At 41.2% G+C, this 24,987-nt stretch overlaps 1 protein-coding gene across 1 annotated transcript; it reads left to right on the top strand.

Annotated features, from left to right (window-relative positions):
* Positions 1-845: 845 nt before the first annotated feature.
* hck (HCK proto-oncogene, Src family tyrosine kinase) lies at positions 846-23,513 on the top strand (the record flags this gene model as incomplete). The annotated part of the gene is made up of 12 exons (XM_083891038.1): positions 846-984; positions 9,782-9,925; positions 12,795-12,888; positions 13,021-13,116; positions 14,158-14,265; positions 14,492-14,637; positions 15,334-15,486; positions 15,585-15,771; positions 15,881-15,953; positions 21,072-21,225; positions 22,304-22,435; positions 23,311-23,513. Exons 2-12 carry the CDS (start codon positions 9,790-9,792, stop codon positions 23,511-23,513), a joined length of 1,482 nt encoding a protein of 493 aa, XP_083747164.1. The 5' UTR covers positions 846-984; positions 9,782-9,789.
* Between the last annotated feature and the right edge of the window lie 1,474 nt (positions 23,514-24,987).

Here is a 24,987-nt window from a genome sequence, read left to right as displayed (position 1 = left end):
GTGTGTGTGTGTGTGTGTGTGTGTGTGTGTGTGTGTGTGTGTGTGTGTGTGTGTGTGTGTGTGTGTGTGTGTGTTCTTGTACTTGCGGCATGCTGAGGACCAGTGAGGGTTTTTAACCAACCAAAAGTGAGGTCATTTTTACGGAGTGAGGACATTTTGGCCGGTCCTCACTTTGTTTTCATTGAAATCACTTCCTTAGGTTGCTATAACATGCTATACTCAATTTGTCAAAAAAAAAATAATAATAATTTTGGTCGACATAGTATAGTATGAGGTTTTTGTAAAATGTTGGACCAAAAATTTGTGGTAAATTTTTTTTCAAATTTTGGATGACATAGTATAGTATGACGTTTTTGTCAAATTTTGTACAAATTATTATTTTTTTTAAATAATAATTAAAAAAGTTTCCCAGCCCTTTTTTTCTCTGGGGCTCCGCCTGCAGACATATTATGGTACTGCACCCAGTCGTTCTTTATAGATGTCATTCATGAAGTAGATATTTGTAATTGTGTTGATTTATAAAGTGGAAATGTTGGTCCTCACTTTGTCAGCACTTTTACCTGGTCCTCAGTATGCAGCAAGTACAAGAATGTGTGTGTGTGTGTGTGTGTGTGTGTGTGTGTGTGTGTGTGTGTGTGTGTGTGTGTGTGTGTGTGTGTGTGTGTGTGTGTGTGTGCGTGCGTGCGTGCGTGTGTTGGGGGGTGTTCTGTGTGAGTGAAACCAAGAGTACGATTGGTGTGAGCTTGTTCCTCTTTTCTCTGTCAGTCACACGCGCTCAGCCCCAGCTTCCTCCTGCGCCTCCAGTACGCTGCGCTGCGCCGCTCGCTCCACATCTGCAGAGAGACGCGGAGTGAAGAGGATGAGAGACACATGCGGGACATGAGGATATTATTCTTCTCTCGGCACAGTCATCCAAACCTTGAAGAGACGATCACACGCAGCAGCTACAGAAAGGAAGGGTCGGAGTTGGTTGATTACAGAGCGGTAAGTGAGCACCCTGTGAGGACATGGAGAAGAAAAGTGTCTAAAGATGTCAAACTAACATCCTAAAAGAGGAAACTGTGAGTGTGCACAGACTCAGAGGACCTGATAAAGTGTCTACTTGTCCATACAACTTTGTGAAGTAAAAAAAAAAAAAAAACACAGAAAGGAAGCGTGGACATCTTGTCTGGCACAGAAACAGACATTCAGACAAGTGTTCTTGATAACAAACGTTTGACTTAAGGCATGCAATTGTATTAATTATTACTAAATTAATGGGCAGGTAGATTTGTAATAGATTAAACTAAAACGTTACTTGACATCCCCATCTTACATGTGAATTTGGTCTGGTTTCTTTCTTCCTCTATGACACTGAACAGAATATCTTTGTTTTTATGAACATAATAAGACTTTATGGCTAAACCAACTAATAATTAATCAAGAAAATAATTAATAGGTTAATCAATAAAAGTAGTTGCAGCCCAAAGGGTGAATACACATTGCTCAGTAGCTTAGAGATTTGGAGGTTGTTGCTCTTAATCATGAATTTCCTCAGGGAATCTTTTCACTGAAGTTAATAATCCACACAAACATTCAGTATAACTGTAGTTTGCAGTAGAGAACATGCTTATGTTTTATATTAGTTAACTGAACGTTTCTTTCTGAAAGGAAAAGCATTCATGGTTGGCTGACCGGGTGTGTCTTGCTTACTGGATTTAAAACCACCTTCCTGTGATAGGAAATCACATTTAATTTTAATATAAAAATGTTAGAAAGTCTTAACAAAGTGCAATTCAAATAAAAAAATAAAAAATCTGCAAATAATTAAAATAGAAGAAGAAAAAAGACATGAAATCGTCATGTGTTTTAAAGCCAGTACCCAGTATATGTGTAACTTGATTACATCTGATTGAAGAATCTTGAACACCAAAGTCACAGAACATCTCATCTTAATGTTATAATTGAGACAGGAGTGGATCCGCGGGGTTTTGAGTGCTGTGTTGCAAAATCGATGGTTTTCTCTTTGCCTGGACAGACGTGTGGCAAACGTGGAAAAACAGTGTGTGTTTCTCTTTCATTGCTGGGTTATAATGTGATAATGAATTTTTGTATCATGTCAGGTGCATGTCTTATGTTTTGTCCATTATGTTGAGCCAAAGCTGGAACTGTGACTGCTTTGTCCTGAAGATTTGACTGCACAACCAGGTGTTTTCAGTATTCATTTGCATTTTGTTACCGACTCTGATCTTTCTGAACTGGGCCTTTATGTCATGCAAACATTAAACAGTATCCAGTATGAGAGAAGATGTTTTTGTGATATTTTTGGTGGAGATATATCTGTATATATATCACGTTGTTCTGCATTCTCTGAAACTGAAATTTGTCTAAGTTCTGCATGTTTTTTTAATAGTGTGAATGGTTGCGGTTGCTGAAAGGTTATGCTGGAAACTTTTCTCTATTAGAATAACATGTACAAACTAATGGAATTTTTTACCAGGAAAACTCAATTCCAGGATGACTGATTTGTAAGCGTGGACTTATAACTTGTAGACAATGTACTGATGTAATGTTTCACTGCCATGTCTCTGATAGGGTGTCATCATCTTCTCCCACATGATCAAAATAGAGACCCTAAATCTCCCCTATAAACTGCTGTGACATTACGTCATGGTCGAGTCTGTGTAGGTTCTCATTCATCCAGGTCATAGTTTTCCAAAAAATCAAGATTTCTGGAAGTTTTAATTAGGTTAACTCCATCTGCTGTCCTGTTGCAAACACCAGCACTAAAGCATGACAGTGCCATTTTTGAAAGATAGTTTTCCTTTCAAATGAAAATGTCTATTCATAAATGTAAAAGACACCGTCTGTTACATAAACCTGTACAGAACATTTTTATTGATAGACTATTTCTATCCCCTATTAAATTCAAGTTTTAAAACTCTGGCTGCATTTTTGTCTGGACGAGCAGAAATAAGACTGTTTAAAAGGAAGACTCAGTTACCATCACTTCCTGATTGCCCGAAAGCAAAAAAGTGTGAAATAACCCTTTATCTACTGAGAAATCTGTGTATAAATATCTTCACACTGAAGCTCATATGCAGTATGTGTGACCTGATCGGAACTTTTTCAGGACTTTGTTGCATTCACATTCCTCCACACAGCTCAAATCTTGGAATTCTGAATATTCAGATTTATAAGAAACAGTAGAGTTGATAATGCTGTACACACGGCTTTTCCACCATCAGACGCGATCATTCAAGGGACGCCGTTGTCAAATGTCACCCAAATAAAATGACTCCAGAGACTCCCGACAGCACACAGCATGGACATTAAAAGGTCTAATTTTAAGGCTGATGTCACATCAAGAGGACCAAACATGAGAAACAGAGAAGTACAGAACTGAAACTGTCTGCAACATCATCATTTCTCACAAATTCAGATTTTCAAATGCTCAAGAAGAAGTGTCAAGAAACTTGCTGACGTTGACATAAAATCGCTGTCGCCATTCTTTTTTTAAGTTATCTGGATATAATTATACAAAATACGGTGTAATGCCATTTCATTATAAGACTGACTATGACACTCGGGACTGGTGATAGTGTTTAGCCCAGAGGAGACCCACAGGAGAGCTTCTTCACTGCTTTTCCCAGCCTGCTGATTGACTGATGACTGTAGTCTGGTCTTTGCTTTAAAGAAACCTGTAGATTTGAGAATTGACCTGTGGCTAAGCTCCATCATCTAAGAATGACAGTCCAATCACATCATCTCAATTGGACCTTCTAACTGAGACCAAAACCACTGGTGATGATCACTCCTCTGTGGTTTCTGTTTTTTGTTTTTATGTAGTTAAAATGAAAGCGGTGAAACAAGGGCTGAATGCAACTCTGCATGCTGCCTTTCGATTGTCTTCCCAACCCACAAATACGATTAAATCTCTGATAGAAAATGTTGAGATGAGAAAAATCTGCAGAGCTCCTAAAATAATTTCAAATATACAGTACTGTGCAGAAATCTTAAGCCACCATTAGATTTGTTTTTTTTTGCAATGCGGATAATTTCACTATTTTGTTTCACTGCTGTTTCTTTTTCACTTTACTGGAACACATCCAGAAAATATGCATGCAGTTTTTTGTTGGTTTTATATATATATAAAAAAAAATCAAGTATTTAGCATGATCTAACTTTACACTTAAACAACAACACAGCTCTGTTAATACTGGAGTGGAACCTTAATTAATGTTAATGTAATCTGCTGTAAAAAAACGTCTATTACGCCAGGTTTATTGAAGACGTGGTTGAGCATTACATACACATGTTGCATGAGTTAAACTCATTGACAGCTCACTAATATATAAGACCACCTTTAAAGTGGACCTAGACCGGAGGTTCCAATTAACGCTGTTTTTTAGTGTGTATCTGCGTCATTACCTTGTTTAAGAAGCCCTGAAGTTTCGAAACAAACAGTTCAGCCACTGCTGAGAACGCTGTGTTTCATTGTAATCTCGGGCTCAGCGAGATTTCTGAAAAAACCTGGTCCGGTTACGTAAACAGCGGTTCTCCTGAACAGCAGATCATCCTGCTCCGGGCACTAGTCCGGGCACATCCGGTTGCGTACATTGAACCGCAGAAGAAGAATAACGTTCGTGAAGTTGTTTCACAAGCGACAGTGTCTTCTGACTCTGGGTCAAAGTCATAAAAGGGACTGCAGCTGGGAGTCGTGAAGAAGCCATTTTTAAACATTGTTAAAACAATGTTTTGATAATGAGTAGCAGTGCATCCACCGTTCCAGAGGGGGGAGCTGTGCTTCTGAGAGTGGGTGTACTTCCGGGTACTGGCCAATCACAAGACTCTGTCTTCTGGCTGAGAGAGTTGTCTCAAATATCGCGGCTGGGAAACGACCTCAGAAAAGAGGATTTCGATCGGCTCGTTTACAGCAACTAGGAGGTTTTTGACCATAAAAACAAGTTAATGTATGTAAGTAGACCTCCATAACTAACATATATGTGCAACAGGACCACTCTATGTGAGCTTTAGGTCGCATCACTTCATTCCAAATTCCAATGATCACAGAATTTGACAGACAGAAAAAACAACAAGGTGCCCTGAAACGTTTGAACAATATAATATTTAAATGTTTCTTTCATGTTTTCATGAAAAGGTGGTGTCAGATTTATGTAATAATTAGGGATGGCGATACTACATTTTTGTGTCTTGATACCTTCATCACAAACTCAAGTATCTAGTACTGATACAGATATCAGTCCGATACAGTCATTTTAGACCTTTCAATCAATCAATCAATCAATCTTTATTTGTATAGCCCACAGTTTATAAAACATAGTTTGTCTCACGGGACTTCACAGGGTTGGTAACATCCTCTGTCCTTAGACCTTCGACCAGGGTAAGGAAAAACTACCAGGGAAAAAAAAATCCCTTATCACAGGGCAAAAGGGTAGAAACCTTAGGGAGAACCACAGGTGAGGGATCCACTCCCTGGACGGACAGACGTGCAGTAGATGTTACCCAAAACATACAATACACAATGACAAGAATAAAAAGTGAAAAAGTCTTTAAATGCCAGGGTCATCTGGATCACTGGGTTTGTCACAGCCTGTAGTGAAGGCTGTTGTGGTCAGAGACTTGAAGATGACGGAGTCCTCTTTCCTGTCCTGACCTCATGTCGTTCACTGGTGTCAGCAGAACTGTAAGAGATTAAAAATCAGTTAGAGATGTGCTACATGTGGATTTATGTGCTACATCTCATGGGGGGACATCGGGTAAATGGTGAGGGTTGAGAAATCGAGGACGGGGTAGAGAAAGTGCGGCTCGTGCAAAGTCTGTGGGCTCATGCTAAGTGCATGATGGGAAATTCCCCCAGCAGTCTAAGCCTATGGCAGCATAAGATAGACTATTCTAATCAGGACATACCTGATCTAGCTTCGACTATAGGCTATGTTAAAAAGGTAGGTTTTCAGTCTCACCTTAAAGGCAGAGACCGAGTCAGACTGTCTGACTGAAAGAGGAGCCTGGTAGCTAAATGTTCTACCACCGATTCTACTTCTAGTTATTTTAGGAATAACCAGTAGACCTGAGTTCAGGGAGCGCAGTGGTCTATTGGGTTGATATAAAGTGATTAAGTCACAAATGTAAGAAGGTGCCTGATTATTCAGAGCCTTGTATGTAAGTAGAAGTATTTTAAAATCTATTCTACTTTTCACTGGGAGCCAGTGAAGAGAAGCCAAGACAGGAGTTATATGATCACGTCGTCTGGTTCCAGTCAGTATCCGTGCTGCTGCGTTCTGGACCAGTTGAAGGCTTCTCAAGGACTTACTAGGACGTCCAGACAGTACGGAGTTAACAGCATGTTTGTGCCATTTCAAATACATAATTCCTTGACAGTTTAACAAATATTCTATCCACCAATGAAGAAGAAATTAGATGCTTAAGCTAAAACGCTGTTGATTTTAGTTACATTTTGTGCATAGTGAAGCATCAAATTTTGTATATTTATCTGTCTGATATCTGATCAGTGATTTTGACCATTATCTGACAGTGATACTTATTGTATAGTCTCATTGTGCTGTTGTCAATATCATTATCAACAAATAATTTCCTCACAGATTCATATTTTCACATCCTAAAGGAGGGTAAAAACCTGCTGTAGTTAATGGTTTGTATTTATATAACACTTTTCTAGTCTCGAGGAAAACTCAAAGCTGCTTTTCACCTATTCACACTTTCATACAGCACATATTCTATCACTCATCTTCCATACACACATATTTCGTTCACACAGTGCCGGCACAGCCGTCAGGAGCAACGTGGGGTTAAATGCCGTGCCCAAGAACACATTGGCATGTAGACGGAGCTGGGAATCAAACCTACAACCTTCAAGTTTAAAGACTACTCGCTCTACCATTGAGCTACCGTTCCCACTGGTTGACATAAAATCTCTGTCACCATTTTCTTTTTTAAGTTAACCAACTCAGACTTGGAGTTACAGTTGTGGACGGAAATTGGAATTTCCAAGTAGATAAATATGTAGTTAAAACACACTTCTGCCTTATTTGTTTCACAGTTAAAGAGTTGTACACATAGTAGCCTTCAATTTCTACCTCTGGACATGTTGCTATGCTGCTTTTGTGTCACAAAATACTTTGTAAAGCTAGGTTTATTTACTTTTGTTGCTAACAATGGCTAGCCCCATTTACATTTGTGTCCATGTTTGTTTGTTTTTCTTAAAAACCTAGTGTTTTACAGTCCCGTGAGGGGAGAAGTTTAGAAATGTGAAAACCATAACCCTGTCAGCTGTAGTTTTAGTTTCACTTTGTTGTCGGTCTCTTTAGTCAAATTTTCTGAAAGCAACAAATGAGGTGAGAATCTTTGCCCTGTCTATGTGAATGGTGTGTTAGCGTGGACATGGATTAGTTCTGATACAACATTAAATGTCTTTGTTTGTCAAGATTAAGTTAAATTACATACATACAGGTTTTCATTTGACAAACTGCTAATGTTCCGTAATGGCAGTGGATGGAAACACACGTAAATTGCATTCTGATGGACAGCCTCAACCTGGACAGCTTGCATAGACAGCTGCAGTTTAATGCAGGACCCAAATGAAAGATGTTACCGTCGCCCTCTGGTTTTCTTGTATATTGTATTTGCTGAAGAGTCTAAAGGGATTTAAATAGAGAGGGAAAACCTGAGCTTCTTTGATTAGACATCTAAAGAGGAACATGGTTGAGAACCCTAACCCAGAGAAAAAAGGAAGCAAATAGCTACAGTAACACCACCAGCTTTGACCTCAGGAACTTCCTGTGTCTCAATGTTCAAATGAAACATTTTCCATTGCACTGAGCATTAACAGCACTGGGGCAGTCACTGTGTCAGTGCTGACAGTAAAGACTGAACCACACATGGACAGAGTTTGGTCTTAAACATTATTGGCTTTGCTTGTTTGTTTGTTTTGTTTGGGATGATCTGCTCCTGAGCTGAGGAGAGATACGATTCAAAGTATAATTATCTTCTGTTCTCTACAACTATGTGAACAAACATGTGGTATAAAAGCAGACTCTATCTGTAAACACAGTTCCCTCTTTGTTCTCGCTCGACACACACATTTCCATAGAGAAAACAAAGTATTCAGTAGATATTACAGACTCAAGAAAGTGGGATTGTGTTCAAATATTTTTTATAGTCCCCAGGAGCTCATTCTTGGAATATCTTGATGGCTGTAATAATCAGGAATGATGGAGAGATTACATAAGCAGCCATGAGCTGACTGACTCAGCTATAGGGTATCTTTGTTTGTTTTTTTCACTCTTCCCCCTGTGGCCATCAATATCTAATGTCATCATGTGATATTCCATTTTACACCATCTCTGCCCATTTTTAGAGACATTTATTTAACAAAATATTTGGCATTAGAATCTGCCAACAAGTCTTAATCTATATATTGATGAAGAAATGTTTGACACCCCAAATCAGCTTGAACTGATGATTGTACAGGAAAACAGACAGAGAAAAACACAGGAATAAAAGAAACAATGCACTAAAAATATTAGATAACTGTTACAAGCAAATTAATTCATGAAGTATATGCATATCATATGTGTCTTTGAAAAGTTGTTTGCAGAATAATATTACCTTTATTAGTATGATTTAGTATGTTGTATTGTATTTACAGTCAGTTATAATAACCTTTACAATCAAAGAGTAAGATGTGAGGTCGTTATTAAGCATTAAAATGATGTACTAAATAGATAGCAATTAGACAGTGTACAGTAATGGACTTATTATAACTCATGCACAGTATGTGACTTGTTTATGTTTGTCTGAGCACCAAAGTTGTAATTAGGGTTCGAGCACGACTGTGCAATAACCTTAATGAAACTGAAGGAGTTATTTTTATTTTTATGATTATTATTGTTGTTATTATTATTATTATTATTATTATTATTATTATTATTATTAACTGACTGTAAGCTGAATGGACATAATAAAACAGAATAATTTTTACTATTTTAGTTTACTATGTTATTTCAGTAATCTATAACCGACATTGCCCACAATGCAGTTCTTCTTGGTGGAAAGATTGGCAGCTAATGATGTCTCTCGAACTGCCTGTACGTTTACGTCCATGATAATACTGTATATAATAATCCATATTCACAGTGACAGTAGAAATACACTTTTACCGGTATTTAGTATTTAATTTGTGTGGCAAGGTAAAAAAGTAGACATGACTGCACAGCAGTGACATGTGCGGTGTGAAGCAGGCACAAGTCTGTGATATCAGCCTCAGATATATAAGACAGGGGCCTCAAAATGACCTGGGGGCCCGTGAACTTCTAGTCTGTCGAGTCAAGTGAAAAAAGTCCATCAGTTCGGGAGAATTTTATATATTATATTAGAAATTAAAGTTATATCCTGATAATCCATCATGATGTTGTAATTACAAATATTTAGGATTACATTTAGAACCCCCATCAAAGTCAAGAACCCTCTTGAAATGCAAAGGATTATTATGAAGTATTATTATTATTATGAAAATATTGAGTGTGGGGATGCAGTTTGAGACCCCTGTCTTAAGAATATGTTCAATGGCATTAGATAGCTTTTGAGGCAGAAAACTGAAGTTTATGTAGTTAACTACTACATAGTAGTAAACTACTCACTCCTTTTTTAAGTGTGTAACAAACATACTTGCATACTAATACATACTTACATACAAAAACTAGTGTCCTTTTGTTTGTCTCTGCTGCTAACCACCTGTGTCTTCCCGGCTGTTGTCCTGCAGGAGGCACCATGGGCTGTGTGGGCTCAAAGAAGGAGCAAGAGCTTCACAGCAAAGACACAGATAAAGATGACCAGCAGAACCGATCGCAGGCGGCCCACTACGTCAAAGACCCCACCACAGGGAATTCAGCAAACAAAGCTGTATGTAAAAAGAATGTTGGCACAATGAAAGTACAGTCATTTAGAGAACTGATAATTTAAAAATAAAATATTGCTTTATTAAAAAAATAAAAAAATAAAAAAAGTTGCCTCTGGAAGAAAACTGGTAATAGTATAGTAAGGGTAAATAATATTATGCTAATGCAATCTTTGTTGTATTGTAACAATTTAAAAGTGTTCTCAGTAATACTTATTACCAATAATAATTATCATAACTTCATGATTTCACCTTATTACCACTGTGGTTAATAAAAGGTGGGAATTGTATCAGAATCTATTAGAAAATGAAATGGTGTTGAGGTTCACACAGTTCCCATGTTGTAACTGTACTGTAATGTAAATTGTTATTGATAAAGAGCATGTTGCGTCACAAACACTTAAAACGCCCTGAAAAAAAAAAAAAGTGAAAAGAAAGTCCACCCACGTCAGGTTCAGAGGCTTTAAAAGCAGAAATTAAATGGACTATCCATAAGTACACGTTTGTATAAGTGTATAACTGCTTTTAATTTGAAAATTAAAGTAATTCCATTGAAATATTACAATTAAAGAAAATGGGACATTAATATTTACTTGCTCTGCAGTCTCATCATTAAATGTCACTAATTATTAAACAGTGGACAGAAAGAAAGAAAGAAAGAAAGAAAGAAAGAAAGAAAGAAAGAAAGAAAGAAAGAAAGAAAGAAAGAAAGAAAGAAAGAAAGAAAGATTCTCTCGCTTCAGTCATGACTGCAAGTGGGTAAAAGTCTCAGTGCTGCTGCGTTTCATGTGTGGTTCCCCTGGCTACTGTTTCCTGTGTGCTGACACCAACACCTCGTCTACCCTCAGTGAACAAAGAGGAAGTGAACCAGAGCACTGAAACAGGCCATGTCTAATCAAAAATCCGTAATTAAGCAACACCTGAAATAATGTTCATCAATGTCCAGTCAGTTCTTTCTATTCTATATGGTTTCTTTATCGGCTTGTACTTCACCCTCGTGTCACTTTTGCGTTTTAGTGAAAACCTGCAAACCACCAGCAACGGCCTGATTTTTTACAGCTGATATGATCAAGTTCTTCCTTCCTCCCTTCTTTTCAAATGTCTGTTTTTTGGACTCTGTGAAAAGTAAATGTGCTCTTTGAAAGTCAAGATATGAACAAAAATATCTGAATTTGCTTTATTGTTCAGTCACAAATGAATATAAAAATGTTAGAGGCCATTGCATTCGTTCATGCAGTGAGAAAGTAGAATTTATTATTAAATATTCACAATTCCTTATGTATATACTATAAGTTTTAAAGGTACGATGGCCTTTCAGCATAATGTGCTCTGAGCTCTGTTTACAACCTCACAACTGTTTTTAGTCTCAAAATGGCTAATTTATTGTCATGTTTATGTTAAAACTGTTTCCCAGTTATCAAGAGACTAATCAAGTGACAGACTTTTTAGAGGGACCAATATAAACATGAATGGTGCCATTTTCCTGTGTCATACATAACTGCATTCCCCGACCGTGTCATTCCATTCCTTGTATCCGTTTGAGTGTTGAGTTGTACATGTGTGGGTTTCCCATGGTTTTTGGAGCTGATGTTAGGCATTTTTGCAGATAATTGGACTGCTTTTTATTTTAGCAATCATTTACTTTATTAGGTAATTGCATACAGCACAAAGTGTGCTCTGCTGCTGTCTCCACCTGTAGGCCAATTGCTCTCAAACAGCTTACTGCTTATTAGAATTAGAATTAGAAAAATTGCATTTGCACATCATTTGATGGATTTAGTTTGGATAAGATGTCTTAAGTATTTATAAACAAGGGAGCACAGTTAAGCACAGTGTTGGAGGTCACAATATTGCTTATCAGTCTAATAATGAGTAATAATAGTGATATTGGCTTAAAAAAATCTGTCAATCCCTAGTTTTCCATCTTTCCATTTGCACTCGTGGGGTTTCACGCAGACCAACTCATAAATGAAGAGATGTTGAAATTGACGTCATGTGGATGTCTGTGTAGACATGGACATGTGTAGTAACTGTACCTTACACTGTGCAATCAGTTTTAACAACAAAATTAATAAAGTTTATTCAGAAATATTATTTATTTTAGCTTTTACAATGAAGAACCTGCAATATATACAGTGTTGAGAGAACTGTCTTCTCTGACCACCATATGTCCCTGTCCTTCTCTTTCCAGAGCAAAACACAGTCCAGTTCATACGGTGAGTCATCTTTCACCGACTGCCTCTACAGTTCATCATCGTTGTAGGCTGAAAAAGAACCATAGAAACATTGAAATCATTGTTTAAGATCAACTCACTGACACATTCTCACTGATATCAAGTCTTATCAGCTCTTTGGGCAACTGTTGTTATTTTTTATTTTATTTTATTAGGATGCCTGCAATGGCATTGCCAGCAGTTTTCACATGACTTAATGATCGCCAAGCAAGTGTTCAAAGCCACACATATCTAGTTTTAATAATCTGTGTGCTGGGCAAGATTGACAAAACAGCAAATATGACAAATTTTAAAAAATCTGCACTGGAAAGTATGCGAAGACGCCACTCAAAGACTGTCCAGTTGCCTTCACACGTCACAAACAGGTATCGGGTACCACCACAAGTAGCCCCGTTTAAACAAAAGCGTTGTTTCGATGCATTGAAACACCATCGGAGACTCATCTCAACATGTGAAAGACAGAAACGGGGCAGAGAGAGGAAGAGAAAATGTGCGGCTACAGCGCACTGTACTGCTATTATTATCACTCATACTGTACAAGGAAGTCAAGCATGTAGTCAAAGTGCTGGGTAACACACACACACACACAATGTCCATAAACACACTCACACTTTTCTCTGCTTGCTCTGCTCTCCTTGCATTAGGGGAGAGTATAGCCATGGCACTGTACGACTACGAGGCCATTCACGATGGAGACCTCGGCTTCAAGAAGGGCGATAAGCTGAAGATCTTGGAGGAGTAAGTAGAATATCAGCAGAGAGAAAGATTTCCACTTCATTGTTGTTTGTAAAAACCTGTACAGAAGCTGGTTCATCACATCTCTGGTCAAAGCTGTCCCCTTCTTCCTCTTTCTCTTTCTCTCTGTCTCAGAATGGGAGAGTGGTGGAGAGCGATGTTAGTCAGTACAGGTCAGGAAGGCTACATCCCCAGTAATTATGTAGCCAAAGATACGCTGGAAGTGGAGGAGTAAGTTTACACACAAGTGAATTTCTATGCACTACATATCATTTCACCCCTGCACTCTATGACCATGTACATATTTGAGTTCCACAATGCTAATGTAAGTATATAACATGCTGAACACATCATTTACATTTACTGCCTGTGCTACTGTAAAACTTAAAATTAAAGGATTATCTTATCATATGTGGGCTGAATGAACAGTTATCATCAGAATCATCATCAAAATCAGAGGGCTTGTTTTAGAAAAAAAAAAACATTATCTTATCTTGTGTACAAATAAAATATTAGTGTTCTGACCTTAAGCGTTGACTTTGATAATAATGGTGGTTCCACAGAAGGATGGTTCAACAAGAATATTAAAGATTATTTACATTTTTGAACCACCACGGCATGAAATTAATCCTTTTATCGTCTATTTAGAAAGCGCCTGCGGGGTTCCCAGACTCGCACGGTCATATTTGTGCAACTTGAGACAATCAGATCGGTGAGGCAATTTCTGGAAGCCTGCGTATTTTCGTAAGAAGAGAGGAGAAATTGTTGGGGTTTTTTTCACTATCAACCGTGGTTCCAGTTACTCAAGTTACTGCTTTTTTGTGGAAAGCGTTGTTGAGATACAGGTGACCTCTTTACCTCTATCATTTTGCTCTGACGTCGGTAAAGTTTCCATGCTGATTGGTTACGAGCAAGTTGAAATTTCCAACTCAAAATTATATGACAATGTGTCAAGTTATTTTGAGTTTTACATTTTTTGCATTTATTTTGTATGCAATTTTGCAGACTGGACCCCCCTCTCTGCTTAGCTTATTACATTTCTGACCGTGTTTTCATTTAGATTGTCAGCACTATATGCATGGAAGCTATATACTTTAATTTATTTTATTATTTAACCAGGAAAAAACAAACAAAGTATAACAAGGTTACAGACAAACTTACAGTCAGCAGCCATAAATAAAACACCAAAACATCAAATATCAGGATCACAATCATAAATCAGAAGAAATGGTATTGTATACTATACTGAATGGTGTGTTTCCTGTTTTTAAGGTGGTTCTTTAAGGGCGTGAGTAGGAAAGATGCTGAGCGGCAGCTGCTGGCCCCAGGGAACAAAACAGGATCCTTCATGATCCGAGACAGTGAGACCACCAAGGGTAAGTGAGACCTAAAGCTACGAAGAACTACTGGCTACAGAAGTTCCACCTGAAAAACAATGTAATACTGTGAGAAACAGTAGCTCTAACACATGGGTGTCAAACATATGGCCCGTGGGCCAGAACCGGCCCACCAGAGGGTACAATCCGGCCCACATGATGAATTTGTGAAAATAAATACTTTATTTTTCCTTCTATAATTTTCTTTCTTTCTCTTATACCACAGGCAGCTATTCTCTGTCCGTGAGGGACCAGGACGCCCAGGCTGGTGGATCAGTCAAACATTATAAGATCCGAACTCTGGACAATGGAGGATTCTACATTTCACCCCGGATCACCTTCAGCACCCTGCAGGAGCTGGTCAGCCATTACAAAAGTAAGTTCACTTCCAATATTTAAAGCAACACAATGCAGGATTTGCTCTGTGGTTCCCCCTGCAGTTGGGAAATGGACTTGTCTGCTATGCTGCGTTAACACCAGTAACCCATGCATGTCTTCACTTTTGATATAAATGGCCATTTGGTCTGAAGGATGAATGATTAGAAATTGATTGGTCAAAGGTCATCTGACCTCACAATCTAGTTTTTTTGGTCGTATAACATTCACATGCTGACAGAATTTGACTCCAACTAATCCAATAGGATAAAATGGTGACATTTTACAAGATCGTGTTCTGAGTCATACCACTTTATCCCAGCTGAGATAAGATAAGGTCAAGTTATAGTGTCCAGTTAACTGGATGCATGTTTTGGGGGATTGTGTGATAAGAACTACAGTACTCAAAGAAAACCCATGAGCACACGATGAGAACATGCAAACTCCACATAGAAAAGCCCTTGATAGAATTGGAATGCAATCGGGCAACCTTCTTGTTGTGAGGCAACAGTGCTAGCTGCTACTCCGCCATGTGACCGCAGTGAAAACAAAACATGCAAATTGTAAAACTTACAAAAAAGAACAACTCAAATAATGTATATTTCACAGCATGTAAAAACAAGCATATTCTTGGAGCACTAGACATGAGTGAATTCATTCATAAATTAAATTATTTTTATTTTTCTGCTGATTGCAGAGCAGGGAGATGGTCTCTGCCAATCACTGACCAATGCATGTCTGAGTCCCAAACCTGAGAAACCTTGGGAGAAAGATGCCTGGGAAATCCCCAGATCTTCTCTCAAACTGGACAGGAGACTTGGTGCGGGCCAGTTTGGAGAAGTCTGGATGGGTGAGTAGATTCTGTAGATCTGATTTGTTGTAGAAGACAGTTTCTGAGGAAGAACATTTGTAACTCATTCTTTAATGCCCATGCTGTTTTGTTTTTAGCTACATACAATAAGCACACCAAAGTTGCAGTGAAGACCATGAAGCCTGGAAGCATGTCTGTGGAAGCTTTCATGGCTGAGGCAAACCTGATGAAGTCGATTCAGCATGATAAACTGGTCCGACTGCATGCTGTCGTCACGAAGGAGGAGCCCATCTACATCATCACTGAGTACATGGAGAAGGGTGTGTGTGTGTCCTTGTCAACCCCTTCAATATAATTACAAAACAAATAATCAAATGATTGAAAATTCATGTCCATCCCTCATTGACATGTTTGTGTATATGTCTGCAGGTAGTTTATTAGACTTCTTAAAGAGCGATGAAGGGAACCGCATCACTCTCCCCAAGCTCATCGACTTCTCTGCTCAGGTGAGGATCACTTTCACCCCTTCATTCCACACATCAGCATCAACATGTCCACAACAGTCTTTTGGTTTAACACAGGTTGGCAGGCAATCAGCCTTCACAGACACTGCTCGATGGCTGATCTCCATGTTTTAAAACTGAGAATCTAGTAACGAGTATGACTGTGACGGAGTTATCATGCCCACATTTTAATACAAAGAACAGAGACGGGAAGGAAGAGGAAGAAGGTTAGAGCTGCCTGATTTAATTCAGTCCTGCCGTGAATGAGTTTGAGATGTTAACTTATTTATCAGATAAGTTTGACAGGTTGGTCTTATCAGGTGCGAACACAAAGGAGATGGTACACGCTGTGACTAAATCCTCACACATGTTAAATCGAAAGTTACGTATGTAACTACGGTTCTATGAATCCTGGATGAACCGTAGTTACATAAGTAACTTTCGTTCTATTTCATCCTTACTGACCGCCAGAGGCGGTGCTTTAGCACTGGATGACCCATAACAACAATGTCACGAGGAATGCCAGTACGTACCTCAGTGAGAGTAAAGGGTAGAGGCGGCACATTCACCCTATAGAATCTGGAGAGGGTAGCTGGTGATGCCCACCAGGGGCACGCCGCGCAGAGCCGCCCATGATGTAGCGACAGCCCTAGTAGAGTGGCACCTCCCCCGGATGACAGGGGATAACCACCGTGTTTGTACATCTGAGTGATGACGTCCATAATTCTGTGTGAGAGTAGCTGTTTGGAGGGAGCATGGCCTTATTAGGACGCCGTAGAAGAGAAACAGCTGTTCTGACCGTCTCAAGCAGCGGCCCTTCTGAAGAGGAGAAGGAGGATGAGGATGTCGTCCACACGCCGAGGTGATGGACAGGCCCTCATGGCAACGGCATCCAGAGTCACCCCCCTAGAAAAGTGTACTCTGAGAGGGAACCAGGCAGCTCATTGTGAAAATCACTCTGAGGATCTTCATGCCCCTCAACTGCAAAGGTGAGAGGGCTGCTGCCACACACCTGGCAAGCACCAGTGGTGAAGGGAGAGGCCGAACAGGAGCAGTGAGCACCCCGGACTGATAATGGCGGCCCTGAGAGCAGGCTGCAGAAAATGCCTGGTGCTATGGGGACGTGAAAGTATGCGTCCTTCAGGTCCATTGAGGTAAACCATTCCCCTGTAAAAGCCAGTACGCAGAACCACTGCATTACTGAGCATGTGGAACTTCGTGACCTTCAGGAACCTGTTGTCCCCTCAAGTTGAGTGATAGGGCGGAGTCCATCGTCTTTCTTTTCCATGAGAAAGTAAGTTGAGTAGAACCCCCTGGTGACAGGGGTTTTTTCTGCCGGGTCGCGAATAATGGTCATTTTGACCAGGCTGTAGGTTGGGGGTATCGGAACTGAAATGTGTACCCTTGGGGTTAAGGTGGAATCACCTAAGGGCCTGTGGTGAAAGCAGTCCAGTAGCTGAGCTGCTGCTGGAAAAAAGAAGCCGATAATCAGCCCCGGACTCTCCCCTGAGCTAGCCACTGGCGGCGAGTCTAAACAGTGGCGGAGCTGGGCTGGTTTACGCCTGAAGAGGCACTGGCAGGAGCCGGCTGAGCCTGTGGGGCCATGCGAATGGTGGCACCCATGGAGTTATACCCGCCACTGCTGGCTGGAGAGCGGGAGCTCACCCCAGAGGTGTGCGAGGCAGCATCTTGGGGAACCACATTGGCCCCATAGTTGGTGAACTCGGTGGCTGAAGCCGTCACGGAGAGCACATCTTCCTCCGGTTCGACCGTGGCAGTGGGGAAGCGGAAAAACCTGCATCCACTGCACCGGTCCCAGAACTGGACGGCTATGAAGAGGGTCTTCATCTAGTTTTACTCCTCAGTCAGCTGGTCCACCCTGGAGGCCAGTTTAGACTCCTCGACCCTCTTCCCAGAGGGGGCGCCCACAGCCTCTGCAGCCCGACGCTTAGGTCGGTTAGGCTGTGCTGGTGGCAGTCGCTGGGCTGGGGTCGGCTGGTCCGGTTCCGGAACATGACCCAGCAGGTGTTCAACCTCAGCCAGTCTGGCAACCCGCACTGCCCTGGGCATGAAGCTGCAGTTCATGCACGGATCCTCCGACAGCCCCTCCCTCAGGTGTTCGAGGCCAAGGCACGGAGGGCACCTATCATGACCGTCCTCCGGCTGCAGGGAGGCCATACAGGTCGCACAGGAGTGGTCACCAAGCATGGTGACAGTCGGCGGCTGTAGAGTGGGAGAAGCAACAGATGCTGGGAGAGGGAGCGAGAGCACTGCCTTCACCAACAGGTGTCACACGGCCGAATGCAGTTAGGGTTAGTGGTTCTTCACACTAACTATGAGGGCAACAGCATCCGCCTATGCTGGGAGCGGGAGCGAGAGCACTGCCTTCACCGGCAAAGGTCAGCTTGCTGCGCCAATACAGACTGTCGCCACCGAGCAGACGCAGCTCGAGATGTGGCTGTTACTGATGGTAAGTAGTATACACCTGTGATGGGAGAGGGAGCAAGCACACTGCCTTCACCAACAGGTGTCGCACAGCCGAATACAGTCAGGATTAGTGGTTCTTCACACTAACTATGAGGGCAACAGCATCCGCCTATGCTGGGAGCGGGAGCGAGAGCACTGCCTTCACCGGCAAAGGTCAGCTTGCTGCGCCAATACAGACTGTCACCACCGAGCAGACGCAGCTCGAGATGTGGCTGTTACTGACGGTAAGTAGCATACACCTGTGATGGGAGAGGGAGCGAGCGCACAGCCTTCACCAACAGGTGTCGCACAGACAAATACAGTTAGCCTTAGTGGGCTCTTCACACTTCTGCTAACTAGAGGGCAACAGCACCCGCCTATGCTGGGAGTGGGAGCAAGAGCACTGCCTTCACCAGCAAAAGGTCGGCTTGCTGCGCCGAATACAACCATCCTGCCTAGCAACACAGCTCAAGATGTGGCTTTTACTAGAGGTAGTAGTATACACCTGCGATGGGAAAGGGAGCGAACACACTGCCTTCACAAACAGGTATCTAATGCAGTTAGCCTTAGTGGAACACGTCTGCTTACTACAGGGGACTAGAATGAAGAGTACAGCCAACGGTGTATCATCATCAACACAGTAAAAACCCAAAGCAAAAGCGGTACTCACTGTACAGTTACTCCCAGATAACTGTAGTACAGATGTCAGGAGAGGGAGCGAATACACTGGCTTCACCGACATATGTATAATGTACTGATTACACATACGCAAGGTCAAGCAAGCAGTGCTGACACTAGCGCCTGTAACTAAAAACACAAATGTCGGGAGAGACAGCGCACGCTGTCTTCACCGACACAGGAGAGTAAAAAAGAGAGACAGTACACATCGTACAGTTACTCATAGATACAGCAGAAGTACAAAGTTGGAAGAGGGAGCGAGTACGCTGGCTTCACAAACATACAACCACCACGAAAGGCGGGCCTGGTACAACCAGCTGTGTACCGATTACACAGACTCTAGGTCAAGCCTCTACGGATATAGCAGAAATACAGCTGTCAGGAGAGGGAGCGAGTACGCTGGCTTCACCGACATATGAAGCTACAACTGGAGGTGGGTACAAACAGCGGTGTAGCGATTACGCAGACGCTAGATCAAGCAAGCATCCTGAAATATGTCTCCAGGACCCCTCTGTCCATATGCGGCATAAAGCTGGGGTGCTGTGTCACACATACTGCCGTTTCCTCGGCCAACTCCATGATTTCCTCGATTAAAAACTGACATCGCTGAAATTCCTCGCAGCACAAGGACTCTGTCTCCGTGTCCATAGGCACACAGTGTGAGCACTTGCACCACCAGTCCACCCTAGCTCGAGTCAGCCCGGGATCCTCACTCTCGGCTGCCGCCGCAGCCTCAGCAGCGGCTGTCTCCTGTTCTTCCAACGCCCTCAACTGCTCCTCGCTGTTCTGAGGCTCGTACAGGTACCCACAAATATCAGATTCAAGGAGCAAATCATAAAAATCATTTTCTGACATATCACTTTGAGAACTCCCTCCTGCCATAGTTTTTACTCTGCAGAGCAAGAGCCGGTCAGCGTAACTGATATCAAACATGGCGGACACTGGGTTTACATTCTGGGGATGAGGTATCGTCTCAGACCCACCCCCTGTGGGTGGGTCTAAGAAATGCGGAAATAGCAGTTTTAGAAGTTGTAGTTACACCACTGAAACTAATAGGACCCTAACACACGTGACAAACCGCGTCAGATGACGCAGAACGCGTCATTTGACGCGGTGTGTCACGTGTGTTAGGGTTCTTTTGGAAAAGGGAAAACGGATTTATTACAGCTCAGTGAAAAACTGCGGGAGGGAAGCACATTTTCTAAAAAATACTACTCCTATTCTAGCAATACAAAGCCACATGCAAATCAGTGAAGTATCCCTAGGGCTGCATTCAATCCGGAGTTGGTCTGCAGGTGCCCACTGCTTTTAGTTGTAGGAAGGTTCCTAATAGAGGAAGGGCAAATGGGTATGCAGAGGAAATATTTCCCCATGGGATTAATGAAGTTACTTTACTTTAGCACCTTAGCTAACATGGTAGCGAGACCTGCTATGGTGTATGGCAGGGTTTCTCACTCCTGGTCCTAGTTAGCCACTGCCCTGCATGTTTTAGATGTCTCCCTGCTCAAACACACATGTCAATTTGCATTGCAGTATAGTGCAGGACATGGGTTAGAGTCAGGGTTGGACAACAAGGCCAGAGATCGCAGGTTTGCATGTTCTCCCCATGTGTGCATGGGTTCTTTCATGGTTTCCTCCCACTGTCCACCTATGCAGTGTGTGGACAATGTTATTTGGACAAATTGACAGTAGATGTGAGTTTGAGAGTGAATGGTTGTTTGTCTCTGTGTGCTTGCCCTGTGTTGAACTGGCGACCTGTTCAGGGTGTGACCCTGTGGTATAAAATGAATGGAAAGATGTCATGATTTTTTTTACCACTTCATTCAAACAAAGTTTGCACAAAAGTATTTCAAGTATGATAGCAGCACTGTTTTGTTTCCAGTATTCTGCTAAATTTGCATAGTACATGAGAGCATGGGGAGTGTTTGTCTTTAGTAAGGAAATGCTGATGCTTTTGCTCTCACACTTTGTATGTAGACTGCAGAGGGCATGGCCTACATTGAGCAGAGGAACTACATCCACAGAGACCTGAGGGCAGCCAACATCCTGGTCAGCAAAGCATTAGTGTGCAAAATAGCTGACTTTGGCCTCGCTCGGATCATTGAAGACAACGAGTACACAGCCAGAGAAGGTATTCACACACAGAAACACACACACACACACACACACACACACACACACACACACACACACACACAGAAACACACACAGTTCTCATGGCTGAGCCAGGCACCGTCAGCAGAAGTGATTAAGAAACTGGGGAACAGAAGAAATGGAAACAGTTGCTGTTTCAGTTAAAGGGGAAATTCTTTGTTTCAGACACACAACATGAGTGACAAAAATAGTAACATGATGATGAGAGTGACTTTATCAGACAATGATCACCAAAAACAAACTTTTCTAAATAAATTTCTTCTTGATCCTACTTTTTTTCATAATTTCATAATCTTTCATTTAAAACTGTGTGCATTGTTTTCTTGTCTGGGACTCTTGGGTAAGAACAGACTGTGCCTCTTGTTTGTTTGAGTTACTAGATTAAGGCTTAAATGCCACTGTCAGCTGTTGAGCCTAACATTTGCGATTTACAATGTTAAAATACACCAAAACTTTCCGTTTTAAAAAAAAACGTGAATGTTTGGCATGAAAATGCCAAAAAATTACAAAAAGTAAGTGTTTAAAGGTGCATTATGTAATAAATCTAAAGCAACTGGCCATAAAATCCTCCTAATATGTCACAGAGACTCAGGAATAATGTTCATACAACAAACTGAACTCACCAACAACAACAGTACAGCCAAAATATTTGCATTAAAAGAAATATTTTGCAGGCTGCAAATCATGTTTATGTTTTGAAATCATGTTTTGGCATGTGGCGCCACCTACCGCTGTCTACCAATCATTGCAGTCAGTAGAGTCTCAACTGCCGAGCAACCACGGGTTGCCAATTATGTCAGAATACGAAACCTAAAAGACCTCTGTATTTTGAATTTGAATGTAGTAACCGTTTTTGGCCACATTCTTACATATAGCACCTTTAATCCTGATGATGAATTCATTTGACGAAATATTTGAAAAATGTAACATACAGTATTTTATCAGTTTTTAAATTATTAGAACATAACATTGGTCAGGGATTCTGTATGCTTGTTTTTTGGAGATATATGTTGAAATTTTTTTTGTGTAAATATTTAATGTGTGCAAAAAAATAGGAGCCAAATTTCCCATCAAATGGACAGCACCAGAGGCCATCAACTACGGCTCCTTCACCATCAAATCTGATGTCTGGTCCTTTGGCGTCTTGTTGACTGAGATTATCAGCTATGGACGCACACCATACCCAGGTAAGTCAGTCATTTACACCAGCTTTTATACACATAGTTTTTTAGGAAGCAAAGATTTAACAGGTGCCGATTGTGAACAACCATTTTTCTTCCCATTATCCATTCAAATACTTTGCACATCAATGTGAGTAAATGGCACAAAATTTAAAAAAGATTCCAAGTGAACTTTGACTCTTACATTAGGGCTGTGAACAGTTGCGAATAATTATTTTCAAAATTGCTTGATCTTTTGATTCTTTTAAATCCAGACTGAGAGCACTTGAGACGACATCTTTTACTTGTAACTGTTTTTCATCATTTTATTTGTTGTTTGTATATTGTACCGTTGTAACGTTTGCTGCCTCTTGGCCAGGACTCCCTCGAAAAAGAGGTTTTTAATCTCAATGGGACTTTCCTGGTAAAATAAAGGTTAAATAATTTTTTTTTTAAAAATGATCCATTAAATGTGAGAAAATGTTGAAAAAATGTTTCCCAAACATTGAAAATGATGTCTTTTCGTCCACAAAACACAATTAATCCATTTAAATTATTTATGTGTTACTTGGAGCAGAACATTTACTTTTAAGAAGCTGAAAAATAGAAAGCTTGTTTTATTCATTTAAAAAACAAACAAACAAAAAAAAAACTTATTATAAGTTTAATTATAAAAAATAGTTGGTGATTAATTTAGCAATATATTAATAATTGATTTATGATTGCAATCCTACATTTAAATTAGGCATAATGTGACTATGATAACAAGAAATTATATGATAGTTATAAAAAACAGATGAATTCAAAATGTAGTAACTCCATAATGTTTATCTGTCTTTCCATGAAGATGTTCTTGCTCTGCAGCTTCACTTGACACAACCACATGCTCTTGTTTTCTCCAGGAATGACCAACCCCGAAGTGATCCGGTTCCTGGAGAAGGGAAGCCGAATGCAGCGCTTGGATAACTGGCCCCGGGAACTCTATGACATCATGCTGGAGTGTTGGAAGAACAAGCCGGAGGACCGTCCCACCTTTGACTACCTGCAGAGTGTCCTGGGAGATTTCTACACAGCCACAGAGAGCCAGTACCAGCAGCAGCCATGAGACAGAAAGTGTCTCCTCTGACTGCATTGTTTTAGTCATACTTTTACAAAACTATCTTTTACATGTATGCGTGCAGCACAACTTCTGTACTGCTGCAGTCTCTCTTTCTGCTTCTCATTCATACGTACGTGGCCATTTTATCTTATAGTGGTTAATTGAAAAATCTTCTTCAAGCCACCAGAAGTTAGGTGACGTGACCAACCCAAATACAGTTACCCTGGATTTCCACAGGACGCGGAACGGCCGCGAAACGACAGCGGCGCGGTTCTGCTTCGTCCTCTGCCCGGCGTCAATCCCCACCGGGCGCGTTACGGCAGCGGCGCGGAGCCTTGGGAGCCGGCGGTATTCACGGAAGATCGCGCGATAATCTCGAACGGACGCGAGTTCGCGAGATCCAGCGATAGACTGTGTGTATAAAGTAAACAACAACAGCACAGCTTCTTTTCATTCTCCGACGTGGAAGAACTGTTGATCTAGTGTCATAAATGATTTTATGTTTCTCCACTTCAACAATAATCAGTCTCTCGTCGTTCATTATGACTCTCTGAGACGCTCTGATTAATTGACTGTTGACCTGGCAGCAGCGGTGACGACGTAATGTTGATTTGAAGTTGTGACAGGCGATATTACCTGCGTATTGTGTTTTATTTTGAAAGGGGGGCGGAAATGTTTTACTCTGATTCTGTGTCGCTTTTCCTGTCTGGTGCGATCTGCTTCGTTGAAATTTACGAGGTTCAGCAGCGGCAACGGAAAAAATAGAACTGATTCCTATCGATAGCGCTGCGGCGCGGCGAGCCGCTTCTGGGCCGCTGCTGAGACGCGCCGCATCGCGGCCGGTGGGAATGCTCTCATTGATTAGAATGGAAGCGATTTGCAACGGCGACCGCGCCGCTGCCGTTCCGCGGCCGTTCCGCGTCCAGTGGAAATCCAGGGTTAAAGCACACAGTAGGGTAGTGTATACTTTCCAATATTCAATGTATTAAAAACCGGGTTCCCACAGGTCCTTGAAATCCTTGAAAGTTAACTTGATATTTATGTAAATGGCTCCCTTGATTGTCACGACACAACTACTGTGTCATTGCCTGCATTGCTTGATGTACTTAGACTACACAGAACAAACGTAGTCAATTGAGATTCCATGCAGAACAATGACCGAGTAACTTTACACAAGAGAGAGCAAATGATATGATGTCTGGGAAATGTAAATTACAGGATCTCTGTCTCACCAAAGACAATTACAAACAATGGCTTTGACGAAGACCCCAAGGACAATCACTTGTTCAGATGCAGAGAGTGCTGCAAATCAATAAAAGTGGATGCCATGGGTGGAGACACTCTTACAAGTTGCCCTCCCATCTGATGGTGTGTTAGCACATTCAGTCCTTGAATTTGAGTGAATTGGTCCTGGAAAGTCTAAGGTGTGGGAACCCTGTATAAATTATTCGGATTGACTTTTCAATCTAAACAAAATTTT

The sequence above is a fragment of the Microchirus variegatus genome (genome assembly GCF_963457635.1).
Source record: "Microchirus variegatus genome assembly, chromosome: 6".
In the NCBI taxonomy this organism is placed as follows: domain Eukaryota; kingdom Metazoa; phylum Chordata; class Actinopteri; order Pleuronectiformes; family Soleidae; genus Microchirus; species Microchirus variegatus.
The sequence above is the reverse complement of the archived record's forward strand: the minus strand, read 5'-3'. Positions and strand labels throughout refer to the sequence as shown.